Source organism: Nycticebus coucang, chromosome 21 (genome assembly GCF_027406575.1).
Source record: "Nycticebus coucang isolate mNycCou1 chromosome 21, mNycCou1.pri, whole genome shotgun sequence".
Lineage (NCBI taxonomy): Eukaryota > Metazoa > Chordata > Mammalia > Primates > Lorisidae > Nycticebus > Nycticebus coucang.
In genome coordinates, this window is record NC_069800.1 from 62,938,376 (window position 1) to 62,958,660 (window position 20,285).

The following is a 20,285-nucleotide window of genomic DNA, read 5'->3' on the forward strand; positions in this document are numbered from 1 at the left end:
TATTTAAACTAAATGATTTCTGGCATTAAGCTCATGTCATTTCCAATGATTGGTCATTGCACTTCACTGATTGTGAAATGCTGAGGGAGATGAGGGCTGAGGAAATTGGAATATATTCCAGGGTGTCAGTTTGCGGTGCATGGCTGATGGCTTTTCCCCACTTCTGTCTGAGAGTGCATATATTTTCCAAAGTCCAACTTTTGAAAAGATGCTGGTCAAGTCCCCAAATTGAGAATTGGATTTCAGAATTAAGGAGATGTAAGTAATGGGTTGGAGTTTAAATGTATTTTAGAAATGGAATAAACTTTTAGCTCATTAGAACTTCTGGAGCCAAGAGGGAGCCATGGGGGAGCGTGTGTTTACCCTTTAAATGCCAGGGGCCCCGTGTCACAGAGGCTGGGCATCAGGAGGAGCTGCTACGCATTTGAAATGAGTACCTCTCTGGCTTTTTCCATGATAGATTTTGATTGTGATATATATGGCTATTCATTTGACACCTAAAAGAAAATGATTCACCTTTTTGGAAGGATATAAGGTGTTTCATTATCTGATCATTTCTGCAAACTCTTATTCCCTGCACTCAGTGGTCTCTCTCGTTATGGTGCACCGACACCAGCTCTCCCCCTGAGCTTCTCTCGGAGGCTGCAAGACCTGATCTGGACTCTTGAATCAGGTCATTACCCAGTCAGGAGGGTGGAAACCAGCATCAGTTGAGAGGCTCCTGAGTGCTAGGCCTGCACATAGACTGTCCCCTGTCATTTCTGTTATCTGCCCCATGAGGGATGCATTATTAGCTCCATTTTACTTAGGAGACTAGTGGTCACAGGGTCATGAAGCTAGCAAGTGACAGAATTAAGATGTGGAGCATTTTGTCTGCCTCTGTAGCCCATACTCTTTGAACTGCAGCATGCTGGAGAAAGGAAGGGACCTGGGGTGCTGGTGTTTCTATACCCCTGGATCCCATATGCTTTAGGCTTTTCCGTTGATATTAAGGAGAACTGAAATCTTTTATTCCTCTCTTTTATCCACTCCCCCCTCAATTTCCTTATCTGTATGAAATTTCAGCAAGGTTGTCAATAGATGAAAATTACCAATTTCACAGTAAATACAGGAGAAGCAACATGATTTTCTGAATAAAATAATCTCAGTAGGTAGTTGTATAAGGTAGGTGTGCTTTCTGATTTAAGTATAAATATGTCGGGCGGCGCCTGTGGCTCAAAGGAGTAGGGCGCCAGCCCCATATGCCAGAGGTGGCGGGTTCAAACCCAGACCCAGCCAAAAACTGCAAAAAAAAAAAAAAAAAGTATAAATATGTGTGTGTCTGTGTGTCTCTCTCTTTTAGAAGACCCGGTCCTCCACCATTGTAGGAATTTTTTTTAAGTAATAACTGCACATTTATTTATGGAATACCAAGGTTTTGTGGTTGTGGCCTTCCTTTTGTAGATGAGTTAGGTACAAAGTGTGGATGTAATCACTCAGGTCCTGTGAGTGGTCGGTGCCAGGGCTGGTATTTGGGATTCAGTGCTCTTGCTGCGGTACTAACTTGCTTCACAGGATCAGTGGAGGGCCCCATCACAAGCAAATATAACATATTAAGTTTTCTCTTTCTCAAAATTTAGTGTATTTTGGGGAAAAGCTGTTGAATAATAAAATGTCCGCATGTCTGCAGGCTTTTCTCCTAGATGAAACAACATTATATTTGCACATGAGAAAGGGCTTCTTTGTTTTTATTTGGTATTTATTGTATTTTATATGGCTTGAGAGGAATCTGGGTGAAGCCAAATGTAGTTGCATTCCCAGGACAGCCTCACTAGTCGACACAGAGGCCAGCAGCATTTGCTGCAATGGTGCGTGCTAAGGTGCCACTGTGTCATTTATTAGACATATATACCTGGGGATAAAAAGAACTGCCTTTTTCCAGGGGTCCTTTTAAATTGAAGCTACATGATGATGTCTTGGTGGGTCAGTAGACTTTCCAGGTTCCTTTGGGAGAGAGGATACCCCAGGAAAAGGAGGAGGATACCAGGGGATGGGAAGTGCAGAGTATCCAAAGACCTGCCTTCCCTTCTCCCCAGGAGCCTGCATGGCCAGGCTCGGTTTTGCTCACTCTGTTCAGAGTTCAGTTGATTTGAGCTTAGGGAACCTGAGCAGGAAGCCCAGCTCTGCAATTTAACCAGCTGGCTGATCTTCTTTTTTTTTTTTTTTTTTTTTTTGTAGAGACAGAGTCTCACTTTATGGCCCTCGGTAGAGTGCCGTGGCATCACACATCTCACAGCAACCTCCAACTCCTGGGCTTAAGCCATTCTCTTGCCTCAGCCTCCCGAGTAGCTGGGACTACAGGCGCCCGCCACAATGCCCAGCTGTTTTTTGGTTTGCAGTTCAGCCGAGGCCGGGTTTGAACCCGCCACCCTCGGCACATAGGGCCGGCGCCCTACCGACTGAGCCACAAGCGCTGCGCTGGCTGATCTTCTAATCTCTATAGCTTCTAGTTTTCTTGTTTGTAAAATGAGGAGAATAGTATCTGCCTGGTAGAATATTTGCAAACACCGTGTAACTGAAATTGTGGGACAAGTGGCATTATTCTTGCACCAGATTTGGAAAAAAACAATATTTGAAGGTAGATATATAATATTTGAATTGCCTTTTTAGAAATTAATTCCTTCTATTAATTTATGAGCCCTTCCTAATTTTGAGAAGAGATTCATGTTTCTCTTCTTTCTATAGTGTGCATTTCTTAGTGAAAAGTTGCTAGTAAATTTTCAAATAAAATTTATATAAAATTCTATGAAAAGGTGGCCATCAAATCAACTTAAAATACTGCCAGCATTGCCCTGCTTGCCCATCCAGAGTGTTGCGTCACACACAAAGAGGACACGCTTCATGGACTTCTCCTGTTTCTGAAAACTCCAGGGATGTGCAAGCTGTCAGGGACGGTTATAAATCATTCTTCAGAGCGAGGGAGAGAAGCGAGGAGAGAAGGAAAGAGAGGAGGGAACAGGGCGAGTGATGGAGATGATGACGTCCACCATGGAGCTGGCCCTGGCCTGGCCAGTGGGCCGAGATTGTGAAGGTCTGGGTTGTGACAGGGAGAGACAGATACCTTTCAGAAATACCTTTTGATGCTCTTCTCACCTTTCAGGTCAACCTGATATTCAAGGGACCTTACATTATGCTTCAAAAGTTCAGGCTCTGACCTTTCTTCAGAACATGGCAATTCATTTAGTTGGGTCTTTTACTAAACCCAGGTGGTAAAGTAACAGCTGGACACAGGCATAACCCAAACTACTTGTGTCGGTAGGTTATAATGTGTGAATTTGCACCAAGTTGCTGTGGAACCTGGTCCCTTGGACCTATGATTTGAGGCCTTTTCTTTGTCCTTTATATTGGTACTCATCTCATTGTAGCCCCCTTCTGGGATCTGTGCCTACTGGATGCAGCAACGTTGTAGGTGAAGCAGTATGGGGAGCTTTCTGTTGGCGATAATTGGCCCAGAATGCCATGGTTTTGGCCCCTTGCCCCTTGAAACATACTATCTTACTAGAGATGGTTTTGAATTATTCAAATCTGGACCTCAGCAAAATAGGCACACTTAAATGGAGATTGAAGAAGAGGAGATTGGATTCCCTCCCTCCCCGAGATTTGAAATGGAAGGAAAATAGAACTTTTTGAATTAATAAATTGTTTGAGGCAGTGAGGGATCTCCCTATTTGTTCTAGCTTTGCAAAATTAAATCTATCTTCTGAACTGTAAGGTGGGAAAATATTTTTAAGGTAGATAATTTCTGAAAGTGTCTTTGTGGTAAGCTATTAGTGGATGTGCATTTTTTTAATACTGCAGTTTAATAATGAGGGGATTTTCCATTAATATTCCAAACCATGTTTGCCAGCGGATACAGCAGGTGAAGTGGTAAAATTACGGGCCCATCAAAAATACTTATGCTTCCTGTAATATGATATTAACTTTAATATTTTTATAACCTTCACTGAATTCTAATTTCACTAAAGTAGTGAGCACGCTTCCATTTTCAGTTCAATTATGCACATTGGTTGCCTATGTACCAAGCAAATTAGAAATGCAAAATATCTGTGGGAAGGGCTACTGGAAAGAGTCGTTAAAGATACCAATATTTAGGTACAGATACACTTTACTAAGTGTACCCTGGGAATTGAAAATGGATTAAAGACAAACAAACACAAATCTACCAGTGTCTGAATCGGTACTTTAAATTAGAATTAAAAGAATTAAAGAACCGTATTTATTCCTGACATATAGCTCTTTTCAGCACTCTTTTCAATCACATTTAAAGCATAAAGTTTGTCCAGTAAAATCCTGATGACAGAGAATGAATATCAGCAACTCTTCTTAGATAGAAACATTGGTCAATTAATGTAATTAGATGGTCTTGCAATTGATGATTAGTCCTTTTAAGATTTTGCTGACTCAATTTAATGCAGCGTTTGGTGGCCTGGAACCAGCTAAGCTTGGGCACATCTTTCTGTGGATCAGCAGTAGAATGTAAGTGCATAGAGAACTTAGATAAGGAAGCCGGCATTTATCCATCAAGTGCTGATAGTGGAAGCTGCATTTTGGAGTTTGGGCTTTTTAACAGCAACATTCTTCTTTGTTTGAGAGTTTGCATTGGAAGTCTCTGATAAGTGAAACCTTTTTATAAATGGTTTCCATGAACCAGGCATATTACTCTCAGATAAGAACAACTCACATTCATACTTAAAAATGTCTTTAATCTTTTTCACTGAATGAGATTCTGGTTTAAAAAACTAACAAAACTTCGGTTTTATTATGCTTTTAATGCTTTTTAAAAGCTTATTATAATATTTAGCCACCTTAAGAAGAATCCTATGTTTTACTTTTTATGATATAATTTATTCTTTGTATTTTCTAACATCACAATCAAGAGAACTTAACCAAGCACGTTGAGTACACCTCACTCAACGGAAGTTAGCTTCAGCTCGCCACAAGGTGACTGAGAAGCAGAGTCCAAGTAAAAGTTTTAGAGCAGCCAAAAGTGATGTTCTTTTCATTCATTATAGTTGCTTCCATGAAACAACATGAAGGCCCCAGCCTTGAATCTTGTCCTGTTTAGTCTTGCTCTGGGCTCACTGATAACCCTGTTCTGGTTTCTAGCTCATCACAGACCAGAACAAAGGGCAAGGGCTGCAGAGGCGGCCATGTTGAAAGCAGCAGGTGCAGCAGGAAGTGGCGGGTTGGGCAAGAATACCTGGAGAGCAAGTGCAGGGTGAGTTCAGAAACAACAGCAGGGATTTGCGTCTTTGTGAACCCAGGCAGACTGTTCTCCATGTTTCAGGCCCTCAGTCCCAGGAGACGTGGCTCACAGGGCTCAGTGAGCTGGTGCGTAATGGGGCTTCCGCATCACATCTTGAGAGCAGTCACAGGGGCTTCGGGGCAGTCCATTGTTGAGTGTTACAGGAGACAGCAAGGTTGTTGGAGTTTCGAAAAAGGTTTAGATGTTAAAAGGTATTTATAAAAGAGGTGGGTAAACCTTGTTATTTGGCCAATGCCTATGGGTAGTGCACGTCATCTTTCACTGATGCTGCATTTGTACTGGTCTCTACCAAATCAATTAATCGGACTGTGAGGAGTTTGTTATCTAACACAGGCTACACAAACTGTAAAGTCCTATAGTGAATATGAAGATAGTTCAGTGTTAACTTATTTGTAAATAGATAAAATTAATTATTTACTCACTAGGCTCATAGTCCCATCCATGGGTCCCTGAATAGGCAGAGGTCCAGAAATGTAATCATGATTTCAACATTTTGATAACCCTAAAGGAAATAATAAATTTACTCTTAGTTTAACTAAAATGTCAAGCTTCTTTGCTTCAGGCTGGAATTACACCACCTCATTGTGGTAACACTGGTTATCTCCAGCAGAGCAGGAGCTCTGGTTGGCATCTGTCTCTGTATGCCTTTGATTAGTTTCAAGGTGGAGCAGCAACTTCATTATGACACCGTGAGTTGAGCCCGGTGGAGACAGTCTTGCAATGTAGCCCGAGTGAAAGCAGAGAAAGCAGGAGTCTGAGAATGACAGCCTTGAGAAGGTGGGAAGCGCTGTCATGACCACATGGAGGGGACAGGCCTGGAAAGGGGGACAGAAAAGAAGCCAGATGTCAAAATTGAGGATTCCCTCTTTTGGCTTCCCCAAAGAGATTTCTAGAAGGAGCATGATTCAGGAGTGCTCTGAATGTTGGAAGGAAAGGAGGTAAAAACTCTTCAATTAATGAAAACATGCAAATTAGCACATAGGTCCATTAAGTCCTAAGCAAACATATAGGAAGGAGGTCGGGTGTTCTAGTGTTGACAGTGTCTCCCAGTAGAGTAAGGGACCCAGGGAGGCAGCCAGGTGAGCTGGCATTCATTCCAGCAGGAGCTGTGACCCTAGGCCCTCCACATTTGGGCCCTGGGCCAGCAGCATCAGCTGAACCTGGGACCCCTTAGAAATGTGAATTCTTGGTTCACCCCAGCCCTGCTAACTCAGAACCTCTGCAGGGTGATCTGCCTGGGAGTCTGTTTCAGTAAGCATTCCAGGTGGTTCTGGTAAATGCTGAAGTTTGGGAGCTCTGTTAGTGGAGTAAGCCCTGGAAGACGTAGTACATTGGGATGTGAGCACAGTAGGGGAGAATCAAAAAGAACATGCCAGGTAGGGGCAAACGTGATGAGAGGAGACTTTAAAAATGAAGACAAGAGAATTTTTCTGGATGTGAGGATGTAGGGACTTGCTGCACGACCTGAGCAGTGTGCACACCTGTTGGACCAAAAGGGAGGTCTCTCCTTGGGACATAGCAGCAGTTCTGAGGAGGATCAGGATGTGAAGAGTTCTTTTACTTGGGAAATAGTTTGGTTTTTTAATAGGAGACTTTTGATCTGAGGTATTAACGTGATGTGAATGGGGAGATTACATTTCTGGGCCTGATAGGAGCTATGTAGGAAAATTTGGATGGGAAAGGAACTGGGAGCAAGTTGGAAAATCTCCTTTTTGGTTAGGAAGCTAAAAGTAAGTCAGGAGGGTCTGAGCTGAGGCTGTAGGCCTGTGAAATAAGAGCAAGATGTTTTAAAGATAAAATTCTGAGATTTAAAGAAAAAAATTGAAGTATGTGCCATGGTGCTTGTTAGACTTTTACTCATTTGCTCCGTTACCATTATGATGCAGATGAAAATGACCTGCTTGCGTTCTCAGAAGCAGCGTTCGTGCAGTATTTAATCAAATCACCATTTCTCCTAGGAGAGTGTATGTGTTTAAGTACCATATAGATTGCATTTCTTTATTTTAAAAAGTCTGATCTTATTGATCCAATGCTTTATGACCCCCAAAGGCCTTTTCTTAACAGGATCCCACGTTTGCAATCTGTAATATACAGACATCATATCACAAAGTGTTAATGTGGGTGAGTAGTGACCCAGTCTCCAGGCCACTGTCTCCTGGTAACAAGCTTCTTTTTAATGTAATACCAGCAGATACATTTAAAAAGTAGGAGATGGTTCGTTTAAGAGGTTTTATCATCAGTGTCTCTGGTGTTCAAGTGAAATAAATTAAGTTAATGGGAAGCTCTTTTATAGCCTGTCATGAAAAAAAGTACCTGATTTCTGTCACAATTTGCATGTATGGAACTGAAAGAGCAAACGATTAGCAGCATTCATTCTGTCGTGCTCTCAGGGAGCTCTAGCAAGCAGGGGCAGCAGACTGAGTCTGACACAGACCATGGGTAGCTGAGAAAGACAAACTTTTTGATGTGAGTTAGGGGCCCTCTTAAGTAGGATGCGAATACTGAAGAACTTGAAGGTCTGTGAAGTTTTGTCGAGTCTGGGTGGTCACCCGACCACTCACTCTGGCTTGCTGATGTGGGAGCCCACGAGCCACGGAGAGCTGGCGGGTGGCAGACACCTTGTCCACCTCTGCTCCAGGTGGGAGGGAGAGTTGCTGTAGTAGGAGAAGAGCTCAGTGTCCACCTGACACCCAGAGCTTCCTGAAAGTTCACGAGCAGCAGGCCACACATGGTTTTATTCCCAGTTGAAAGCTTTCTACTCAGCAGCCTCAGCTATGCCTCTCAGCATCTGTGTTTCTCTCTCAGGAAGTGCTCTGCTGTCATGGGAGGGCTGTTGGACCTGCTGCCTCAGACCCTCTCCAGTGCTTCCTTAAAGCGAGTGGTTGGGAAGCACCAGTGCCCCCTTCTCTGTGTGCTTGCACACCTGTTCACATGTTCACATCTTCTCCCAGGCCCCGTCAGATGCTTCTTCCTGATCCACACTGCGGTGATTTGTCAGGGATGTTGTGAGGTCCCTAGAGAGGTGGCAGTGGGGCAGAGACCACACTCCTCCCATAGATGGAGCAAGCAGGTTAGAGCCACTGGGCTGGAGGAGCACAGGGAGCCCTCGTTTCCCCCCATAGCGATGTGTGTGCTGTACCATCGAGGGCCTGAGACGTCCTCAAGACCCAAGGCTTGGTGTGTGTAAAGCTCTTTTCTCTTTTTAAACTACGGATTTTCCCAAAAGGAGTACTATACAAAGCCACCAGTGTGTTCACTTGGATTATTTAATCAGATCATTTTCCTCCTGGAGGAGGCAGCTTGGTATAGAACAATGGTCCTCAAACCTTTGGTCTCAGGACTCCTTTACACTCTTAAAAATTGTAGACCCAGCTGAGCTCTGTGGCATTTGTCTATAGTTCCAGCTTTTTAAGACTGAGGCAGGGGGATCATTGGAGAAGTTTGAGGACAGCCTGGCCAACTATAGCATAACCCTGTCTCTTTTTTTGTTTTGAGACAGTTTCACTCTGTCGCCCTTGGTAGAGTGCTGTGGCGTCACATCTCACAGCAACCTCAAACTCTTGGGCATAAGTGATTCTTTTGCCTCTGCCTCCCAAGTAGCTTGGACTACAGGTGCCTGCCACAATGCCCAGCTGTTTTTAGAGACAAGGTCTTACTGTGGCTCGGTCTGGTCTCAAAGCTGTGAGCTCAGGTAATCCACCCTGCTTGGCCTCCCAGAGTGGTAGGATTAAAGGTGTGAGCCACTGCGCCCACCCCATAACCCTGTCTCTTGAGTGTTGGGTACATAATACAGTGGAGATAAGCACCATTCTGTTCCACAGCCTTGATTTGTGCTAAGGTATACCTTTGTTGTTTTTGCACTGTCCATGCAAGCATCCACATGAATGTCTTGGCGTTATAAGCAGAGGTTTTTTGTTTGTTTGTTTGTTGTTTTGAGATAGGGAGCTTACTCTGTTGCTCAGGCTAGAGTGCAGTGCTGCTATGACATAGGTCCCTGTAACCTCCATCTCTTGGGCTCAAGTGATCCTCTCACCTTAGCCTCCCAAAGTGTAGAATCACAGGCGTGAGCCACTATACCCGGCCATGACCATAGTTTTGACTTCATGGAATCACTTTTGGGGGACGCTCAGGCTCTTTGGATCCCACTTGAGAACCTGTGGTGTGTAAGGCTGATTCTGGAGTCAAAGCCAGGCTGGAGCACTGGCACTATTGCTTAATACGCTGACCGTGGACCAAGCAAGGCCACGTAGCCTTTCTAAGCAGTTGTCATTTTATCTAGAAAATGGAGACATGAGCTTCTTTGATGGATTGTTATGAGGATTAAAAGTTATTTCCTTTCCTTTTTTTCTTGGGGTGTTGTGAAGGTACTGGGGATGGGGAACGTGGAGAGAGGAAGAGGAGGAAGGGCCTGCTTTGCGTTGGGGCTTGACTCAAACCCAGCAGAGCTTTGGCTGAGCAGTCCGGGCTGCCCCTCACTTCACTGTCTCTGAGAAGGTGAGAAGACTGGGAGGGAAGGCCGAGCTCCTGCGGCCCTCGCGGGCTGCCCCTGCTCTCCGGACCTGTCTGTTTGCGTTTCCTCTAGCACCGGTGTCCACCCTTTTTTTCCTGCCACACATTGGAAGAAGAACTATCTTGGGCCACACATGAAATACACAAACAAAATAACAAAAGGTGATTAACCAGAAAGGTCCCTGCATGCTTTTGATGATACACAGGAAATGACACCACATATAAGCAAAAAAAGTCTGCACACGAGCAGCATGTGGCCTGTGGGCCTCAGGTTGGATGCCCCTGAGTGCTAGCTTCTCTGAAAACTAGCATTGTCTTCAGATTGCTGTCACCTGGACATCAGGGCTCTTTACAGGTTGTCCTGTTCGTTTCCAGAGCCGTGGGCTGGAAACAGAGCAGCAGCAATTCACAGCCAGGAGACCCAGGGTCGAGGGCTACTAGGCCTGTGCCTTGTCAAAAATCTGAGGGTGGTCTAGGTCAAGATTCTCTTCTTTTCCGGACTGAAAAGCAGCAGAGCATGGTTTAGTCAAAGTCAGTCAAGGCCTGAAATACTCAAAACCCAATTCACTTTAATCTTTAAAAATGAACATTGATCTGACAGTGTAACGTTAGAATACTATATCCCAACTCCACAAAAGGTTGAGAAGAAAGATTACAGAGCCTGTGAAGACATCGGCTCCTTATGAAATGCACCTTTCTGACTGCAGTCCAGGGGGTGAGGTGGAAAAGAACACATTGGGGATTTAGCTTTCAGAAGAAGAGTCCGTGATTTTGACCTGCCAGTCTAGTCATTTGTCCCTGGTGGTAAGTTTCAAGCCCAGGTATGTAATGATGTTCCAGGTCTGTCCACAAGGAAGCTCTTGCCACCTCTGTGATGCCAGAGACAGAGTTAAGGTTTTCAAAGATTTGTTTCTAAAATTTGTTGGATTTTGTCCTGCAGAAGTGTCTGAGCAAGGCCCTCTATGGCTCAGAGCACTCAGATGGGTGTTGTAGGCATCTGGGTGACCAGGTACCAAGTGGCATGGTTAGGTTTTAATGGACTTTGTCCCTGAGATGGGAAGGACCCCTGCATCTTTAAGATGGGTGGGGGAAATTGGTTTTTCTGTTTCCTATTGTGTGTGATTGCATAAGCTGTGTTGTGGGGCCCGGATACGTGATGTAAAGGCAGCTCACATGGGGTGGCCAGTGTGCTGGAAGGGGCACTGGCCTGCACTGGGTTCTTTGTCCCACTTTGCTGCTGCTGAATGTTGTGGCCTTGAGTGAGCCACTTTGCTCTGAGGACTTCTCAAATCTTCATCTGTGGTGAGAGCTGCCTGCCCCTTTGCTGCAGGAAGTGGTGCTGTGTAAAGATTTAGAAGGAGCGCTTGGGAAGCTCCAAGGCCAGAGAGCAATAATGAGTGCCCATCAGAAAAGGTGCCGGGAGCCCTGCTTCTGGGAAGGACAGGCTTGTGCTGTCAGGGGACACAGTGGCTGTAAGCAGGGACTCTCCAAGCAGACCGCCTGGTTCGAATCCCTGCTTCTCCATGGTGTGACCTGGAGTGAGTTAGCTAATCTCTGGGCTCAGTTTTTTCATTTTTCTGAAAAGTAGCATCAAAATAGCACCTCTTCCAACAATAGTACCTACCTTTAAATGGGTTAGATGAAATGATAACAGACCTAAAGTCCAGAGCCCAGTTTTGGCGCGTGGACACACTAAGACCACACTGGCTCTTGGGATCAGCCACGTAGGCTTCTCCTGTACGCAGAGTTATGTTTCAGGGAACTTAACTAGGTGTATGGTTTAGCCAAAGCCTTGCAGAAAATAACGTATTTTAAACAGTTGTCATTTAACAAGAGTGGGCCCGCTATTTAACGAGAGTAGCCCCCCTATCCGTCTGCTCTGGGAAATGGGCTAAAGGAAGCCAGTCAGAGGAGAAAGGACCCCTTCATGCAGGAGCCACTGCAGTCCCCTCCATTCTTAGGGAGAAGGCTGGGAACCGTAATTTGATGTCGTTTTTTTACCTTCTGTGTGAATGTACTAGTTGTGAAATTTTTCTAACATTCTATTGGCAAAATTGTATTTCAAGCATTACCTTGATTAGCCATGTGGGAAATGGGGTGGAGAGAAGCTAAAACAGTTTCTTAAATGTTCCTAAACGTCTTAGATCATTCTATTTTAGTTCCTGAAAAGACCATTTGGATATTTTTCTTCAGCAAAACAGGCATATGGTGTTTTACCCAGTGTACAGATTCTGGAAGGCCGTGTCTGTGGTAGGTTTTGGGAATGAGAGGTGGCAGTGGACGAGGAATCAGAAGACAAGAGTCCTAAGCCCTCCTCCCAGCTCCACTACTGCCTGCCCCCTGACGTGGGCAAGTCCCCTAACCTTCCTGGACCTGAGGCTGGTGGCCTGCAGAATGGAGATGGTGTTGGTCACTTCTCCTCGCTTGCTTCAGCAGGGGTGTCCTCAGGGTCAGATGAGAGGAAGCTTGACAACCCAAGTACAATATTAGCATAACAATGGCACTGATGACCAGACTCTGACCCTCTAATGAAATATTTTCTTTCTCAGTGATGTTACAGCCTTTCGATTATGATCCCAATGAGAAAAGTAAACACAAGTTTATGGTTCAGTCTATGTTTGCTCCAACTGACACTTCTGATATGGAAGCAGTAGTAAGTACTGAACGCGTCTTATTTCTTTCAGTAATAATCATTTAAAAAACTGATTAGCTATAGAACTGTGGTGCATGCATTTCAAACTGTGTCAGAATTGTTTAAAGGGGAACAATGTTTTTAAGGAGGTTTGTACTTTGCCTGGTTTTTCTAAAACCTTGATGACTAATTTTAATGTTTGTGTAATTGTCTAGAATCCTATTCTTTTCTGACTTGTATAAACTCAATGCGCTTAGTAGTCCTTTGCTCTCATGGGTTGTCTCTTGAATGGTGGGGAAGCTCCCCCCACCTCACTCCCCACAGAGAAGGGGCTGCTTCTTCCCTTTGGCTTCCTGTCTCCCCACACACCAGGGGGACATGAGGGTGTCAGTACAGAAGTACTGAAAGTCCTGCCTGACATAGACTTGTCTGGGGGAGAGAAGGAGCTTGGTTCTAGTAAGCATGATAATTTGTTTTTTCCCCCTAATTCTTGCATTTTTCCTTCTGCTTAAATATATGTTTAACTTTTTCTCTAATTTTTCTCTAATAAAGATGACTTCACTTTATAAAAAATAAGTGGTGTTATAGTACTGATATTTCTGAACAGAAAGAATGGAAATTCTCCCCAAAGTAAGCTTTTTATACATTTTAATAAATCCAGAGGCATTCTGTTCCTGTGCATGTGATCAGAGTCTACAGACAAGCCCTGAAGTCCACAGCCCAGCAGGGAGATTTGTCAGTCCTGGTGCCCGGAAGGAGGACAGGGCTGCCCAGGCCACTTTGTTGTTCTCCAGCTTGGCAGCCCCAGAGCAGACCTAAGTCACCCCACACGCGCCTGCCAGTTTGCGTTAGCTCTCCCCACACAGTGCTATAGCTTTACTCTGAGTTTTATATGAAAGGCTGCTTTATGCCCAGCCCTCCACATGTCCCTCCTGTTGCCACATGGCCTTTTCATTTAGTACTGGAAAAGTGTGACTGACTGTGTCTATTGACGTTTAACTTGTAAGCAGGAAATGAAGGGGAGGCCACATCTTTTTGAGTTTGAGAGAGGTCAGTGATCATAGGCCATCTTCTTTTCATGAGAACGATGATTAAGGCACTTATTACTTTCTGTTTTATTTTCTGGAACATGATGTGTCACTTCATGTTAATTTGTGTGACCAAGGAAACATGGCAGATGCAAAATATGGAACATCCAAGAATATGTTCTGTTTGGCTTTTGCTGCATGGCGTGGTAAAAAGAGCAGGGGCTGGGTTGTCTTGGGGTTGAAGCTGAGTTCTGCCTTTCACTAACACTGCGGCTGGTGCAGGCTCATTAATTCTCTCAAGGTTTTGGTCGTTTATAAATTAGGGATAAAAACAAATACAGCTCACAGGATTGTGAGGATTACCTGTGCCATGTATAAATCGTAGCCCAGAGTCCACCACTTGGTTATCAGCGTGTGTTGTAGGCCAGGCATTGCATATACACGAAAGGGCTATTTCACTTCCTGGTATGATTATTTTTATAACAGTTTTATATAAAATGTACATTGTAGGAAGTTTGGGAAATACTCAAATGACCAAAAAGAAAAAAAAAACTTAAAGTGACCTGTAATTCTTTTGTACTGTACTAGACCTTAAGCACTGTTAATGGGAAAGCCTTGTGTTTTTTCTCTATTTTGAAATATTTTTATTTTGATATATAGAAAGTTGAAAACATATCCCAGTAGCCTGACTTACCATTTGTTAGCATGTTGCCATCTTTGCAACATGCATAAATTTTTTTCTCAGTCAGGCCTGGTGACTCACATAATCTCAGCACTCTGGGAGGCCAAGGTGGGTGGATTGCTTGAGCTCAGGAGTTCGAGACCAGCCTGAGCAAAATTGAGACACCCCCCCCATCTTTAAAAAATAGCTGGGCATTGTGGTGGGCACCTGTAGTCCCAGCTACTTGGGAGGCTGAGGCAAAAGAATTGCTGGAGCCCAAAAGTTTGAGGTTGCTGTAAGCTATGATGCCACAGCACTGTACTAAAGGTAGCAGAGTGAAACTCTGTCTCAATAAATAAATAAAATAAAAATAATTTTTTTCTGTAGAACCATTTGAATGTAAATACAGTCTTTATGATACTTCACTTCTAAATACTTTAGAACAAGGACAGTCTCTTATATAGCCACAATACTATTATTATAGCCAAGGAAATTGACATTAATTCAGTATTATTATCTACTAGATAAATTCATATTTATCACTTTCCAGTTGTTCCAAAAGTGGCCTTTAGTTGTTTTTATTCTGGTGGAGGACTCCTAACCTTTTTTGTTTTTCAGACTTTGAATGTTTTAGAGTCAGACTAGCTGGTATGTAGAATTGTCCCATATTCTGGATTTCGCTGATTAAGTTCAGGTTACATATTTTTTGGCAAAAATATTCCATAGTTGATATCATGTGTGCATCACACCAGGGGACATTTCATGTTGGGCTGTCCTTCTATTTGTGACGCTTGGTTAAGGTGGTGACTGACAGCTCTGGCCAGAGTCAAAGCTCATTTGCCCCTGTGACTAATAGGTAATCGTGATACTCTGAGTCATCTGATGCTTTGAGACTGGTGAGCATCCTACTCACCAGCAGTCTTTCACCAGGTGGCTTTGGCATTCGCTGATGACCCTGGCCTGGTGTCCTTTTAGTCTTTCACCAGGTGGCTTTGGCATTCGCTGATGACCCTGGCCTGGTATCCTTTTGACACACACACGCTGGTGTGTGTGTGCAGAGGAACAGATTTCGATATTGTTTGTAGTTTCTTCACTTAACATTCTGGACTTTGCCTCATGTAACTGAATGCTGTTCAGTATCATTTGAATGGCAGCGTGCTATTCCACGTAGTGGATCCTCTGTAGTTTATGTGGCAGTCCCCCAGTGTCAGGTGTACAGGTTCTCTCCCATTTTTGGTTCTTAATACCTGTGTTGCACTAGCTGCATGGCTTGGGGGAGGGACAGAGGAGGGATTGCCTTCTTTTTCTGTGATATACATGTGTAACCCTGCTGCTATGCTGGTCTGTAATTCTCAGAACACCTTCAAATTCCCATTTTCCACTGCCTTAAAGGGATTGTAAACCAGGAGCACATCCTCCTAAAACATGAGATTTAGCTAGGAAGGTGCTCTCCCCACAGACTGGAGGGATTGGGTGGCCATCAGGGTGGGGAGGGCTACCTAGGTAACATGCTCTGTGTAGCTGGCAAAGTGGTTCTAAGACCACACTCAAATAGTATGTGCTCACTCCCTGAGAAGGATGTGCCCTGTCAAATACTTTTATTTCCTTAAGGAAAGCCACAGTTAACCTCCAGTCATCCAGATGTGATTAGAGAGTCGCTCTTTGCTCAGCAGTGGTCCCCTGTCTTCCACATGCCTCCCTGAGACCAGCACACTGAGCACGGCCACTGTGAAGGTTTAGGCAACAGGACTTCAGGGCTTGTGACATGTAGTAAATATTCAGGAAAGCTCATGTACTTAATCTCATCATGTCACAAATATCGAAATCTCAGCAGACTTAAGTTCTCTATTTGATATACATCAGGGCTTTCTCATTAAGAGTATTTTTCTGAGATTGTCAGTTATAGGAAGAAAATTATTCTTCCAACAGCTTTATAATATCTTGATTATTAAATTTAAATTGTTTCAGTGGAAGGAGGCAAAACCAGAAGACCTCATGGATTCAAAACTTAGATGTGTGTTTGAATTGCCAGCAGAAAATGATAAACCAGTAAGTATGTTTATAGTTAACAGTAATTGGATGCTGCAAGCTGATACTTATTTGCATACCATCTCCTGCAAAATCAGGATTTAAGTTGGCAAATTATTTTCCTCCCTCTGATGTATGAAGAAAAAAAATAAGCTGAAGTCAACAAATAAGTGGGCCATTATGAAATGAAAGACCAGAAAGACAACTAATTGAACCCATTTTTCCCCTTGAAAAGTACAGCCTGATGGCTGTTTGAGATGTCGTAAATCCCAAAGAGTCTGTTTGGCTTGGCAAAGTTATAGGTTGTTGTTAAACAGTGGGTGAGACTAAAACAGGGAATAGTTGGCCCTAACCCCGTGCCAGGTGCTAGGCTCTTAGGCCCCGTGAGCCCTGCCTCTCCCTACCCACTTACCTCCCCTAGCTCTTCCATCCCAACCTGCTCTCAGAGTAGATCCCTAACCTCAGCACTGCTGACAGTGGGGCTGGACAGTTGGTTGTGATGGGGGCTGTCCTGTGCACCGTGAGATGTTCAGCAGCCACTGGATACCAGTAGTACTCCCCAGTGTGACAGCCAGAAACACCTCCAGATGTGTGACCCAGAAGACAGTTATCTTCCTGCACTGAGAGTGACCTGACTCTGCTGCCTGAGGGGGAGGGAGTGGAGACCCTTTCCCCCAGGCTGTCAGCTCACTTTCTCTTTGTCTGAAGACAAAGGATTCGCCTGTCATGGTCTTCACTTGTGACCAGTTGAAGAAAGGAGACTGTATCTGAAATGCTAATTTGGACCTCCCTTCAACCTAGTCAAAAAAAATTGAAATTGTATTAAAAACACAAAGAATTTAAAACACATGCAGAATATAAACTACCCTGGCCATTAATAGTTGGAGTTAGGAAATAGAAGTGCTCTGAAGCATTCTGTTAACATTATCCATAATGACTCCAGGAGTGCTGTTGATCTGTGTCAAAACTACACAGTATTTTCTTTCTGTTCAGTAATTGACCACTGTCATTATCATGTTTTTTTGATGGATAGTAGTCATTTTTTTCCTCTTCCCAAATTACATTTTCTGTCATGGAAGGTCAGTTTGGAAATGGGAGAACTGTATTCCAGTCCCAGTTCTGGGAGAGGGTCTTCCTCCCCAGGGCCACACTCTTCTTATTTGGAGAATGAGGGTAGAGCCAGACACCTTGGCCTTCATTTTGCTACCCAGAACCCCCAGAGCAACCACTGCCAGTCACTCACCTCCTGGCACACACGGTGCTTCCGCGAGTGTCATTGGATGGGCTTGGTGGGAAGTGTGGAGCTTCCCCAGATTTTGAAACATTAATGGACACTAAGCTTGGTTCACCTCCATCTCAGCTTCCAAGTTCTAAGTTGGTAGAATAAATTGCCCTCTGTGTAGCGTTCTCTCTAGCCCCCCTCCCCACCCAGCCCGTCCTGGGGATATTTGGCTCTTCCTGGTGACAGCCATTTGTGGTGATAACTCCTGAGCTTGCACTATTCCAGTATGCTAATTCTTGCATGATAGTGCAGTATGCACCGGCCTGTTTTTCTCTTTGAAGTATTAGTCTCAGCCGAACTTCATTATTTGCCCTTATCCATAATTTCTAGGGCCCAGTTGCTTTAGATTATTAACATACTAGATACAGTGATTCGTTTTTAAAACAAATGGGACATTTTACAGTGTGGATGAAATGCTACCACGTTTGGTGTTTGCTGAGAACTACTTTACTTTGCATAAAAAAGTCCTTTATTACATGGTTGGTGACACTTGGGCTTTCATTTATTTCTGAACAGCATGATGTAGAAATAAATAAAATTATATCCACACCTGCATCAAAGACAGAAACACCAACTGTGTCTAAGTCTCTGAGTTCTTCTTTGGATGACACTGAAGTTAAGAAGGTGATGGAAGAGTGTAAGAGGCTTCAAGGTGAAGTTCAGAGGCTACGGGAAGAGAACAAGCAATTCAAGGTAACAGCAGTTTATTTTCTGATAATCTAGAACTGAGGCATTTTCACTAGGATCTTGGGTGGGCAAGTTAATGAACCCTTGAATTTGTAGGTCTTTCTTTGTCTCTCTCTCTTTCTGTCTTTGGTATTTGCTTATTTTTCCTTCTCAAGAGAGAAATTTCCCTAGCTTTCATCAGGTTCTTAAATTAAGAACAACTGTCCCTTGAGCAGAAGTTTCTCAAATATTTAAATACTGTCCCCTTATACAAAACAAAATAAACCTCCCACTTCCATTAGTGTAAGTTATAAATAAATTTTGAGACTAAAACAGCAGTGGTTATTTCGAATATGTGTTTTCAAATTCTGCTCCATCCCCATTCATTTGAATGCGAATCCTTTTTTTCTAAACAGGGTAAATACTGACCTATAGTTCTGACTTTAAAGACTCTAAATAGATCTGGGCAGTTATTGGCTCATCAGACTGCTGCTGTGGTGACAGGACTGTAATGGATGCTGTCACCGTAGAGAGGAGGTGGAGATCTTGGGAGGAGAACCCTGAATCTCCAGCTCCCTAAGGGAGCATTTGGCAGTGTCCTTCGAGGCCAACTTGTGCTGGGCCCTGAAGGGAGGCAGGGAGTGCTGCGTCTAGCCGGGGCCTGTGGTGCTGTGACGTGAGCCAGCCCTGGAACTGGCTCTGAATGTGTGCTGGTCATAGCATCCCTTAGGCTTCCATTTGCTGAGCACATCGAAGGCCCCTTCCAACTTAAAAAGAATCAGTCTGTTTTAGACATGACATTTAAGAGAACTTTTCCAAACATCAGATTATATAATTTTGTTACAGCTTAAATCTTTAGGCCTGTCTGTCCTCTTCACCTTGACCATGCCACCCAAACACGTGATAGGCTTGCACTCTTCACCTGCCCTCACACCAGGCATGCACATTAAGATCTCATAAGTTGGGACTTTGCCTTCTCTTTTCTTCTGACAATGAGGTAGATTGTGGAGAACTGACGGAGTTTGGGAAATGGAATCATCTTCCTTTGCAGTAATCTTGATTTGCCTCATTCAGTAACTTCTTTAGTGTAGAGTAAATCATGAAGCTGACACTTTACTTTTTGGCTAAAAATCTAAGCTAGGCCTAAAGCTTTTCCTTGAGTATATTTCTCTGTAGAAACAGAGTTCTTTGCTGTTTAAAGTGATAAATAGGTAAAAATAGCTTCCATATAAACCCAATAAAATAAATGTGGTAGTTTGCTGTGCCCATTTTTTTGCAGTTAATCGAACAGCACCAGTCATTTATCACTGTGTGCTGGTGTCGGCCACGCCCCACGAGCAGAACATCTTTAAAATGTTATCAGACTAATCTTGACATTAGGAGATTGTTTATCCTGCTAAACACTGATTTCTTGTTTTGTGTTGGTTCATTCTTTCATTTGGCCAACAGATGTACTGAGGGTCCAGTGTGCCCAGCACTGTGGATTCCATCTATAAGCAGTCCCTGCCCCTGAAGAGCTCCCTCTCCGTGGCAGTAGGGAGAGACAGACAAAAATAACTACAACCCAGTGTAGTAAATGTCCCTTAGAGATAGCAGCAAATTGCAGGGAAAGTCAGCTCCATGGACTCACCTGCCTGTTGAGTCCAGGACCTACCGGCCACTAAGGTAAATATAAATTAATTGCCGGAAAAGAAGAAAAGAAAGTATAGCTGGTATATGGGGTTCAGGGACAAGTCGATGGAGCAATTAGCAGTGTATCTGGCTGCAAAGATGAATGTGAGCTGGGATAGAAAGGCCGGATGCATGTTTCCTCTTCGGGAATGTGAGCTTGGCCTCGAGGGCGTGGAAGTGGCGTTAGAGGTCTACGGAGTGACTTGCAGATTCTTGAGGTACTGGCAAGGTGATTGCATTGGAGGTTTTTATACATCCTTGTGGTTGGGGGGGAAATGTGGTCAGGTACCTTTTTTATGTATGAAAAAGAATGTTGCTTCTTTAGTGAGAAATGCATGCAGTATGTAGAAAATATTTGAGATGAGTATATCAGGGTCAGTCACATTGTAATATTCCACATAACGTTTGATCCAGCAATCTGGGTCAGGGATCCTCAAACTTTTCAAACAGGGGGCCAGTTCACTGTCCCTCAGACCGTTGGAGGGCTGGACTATAGTTTAAAA

General features: G+C 43.8%; 1 protein-coding gene across 1 annotated transcript in view; it reads left to right on the forward strand.

Annotated features, from left to right (window-relative positions):
- VAPB (VAMP associated protein B and C) overlaps window positions 1-20,285 on the forward strand; it is a 69,149-nt gene that overhangs the window by 41,254 nt on the left and 7,610 nt on the right. Inside the window, exons 3-5 of the mRNA XM_053573835.1 lie at window positions 12,364-12,467; window positions 16,104-16,184; window positions 17,962-18,138. Of these exons, the coding sequence (XP_053429810.1) occupies window positions 12,364-12,467; window positions 16,104-16,184; window positions 17,962-18,138 (362 nt within the window). The remainder of the gene's footprint in view (window positions 1-12,363; window positions 12,468-16,103; window positions 16,185-17,961; window positions 18,139-20,285) is intronic.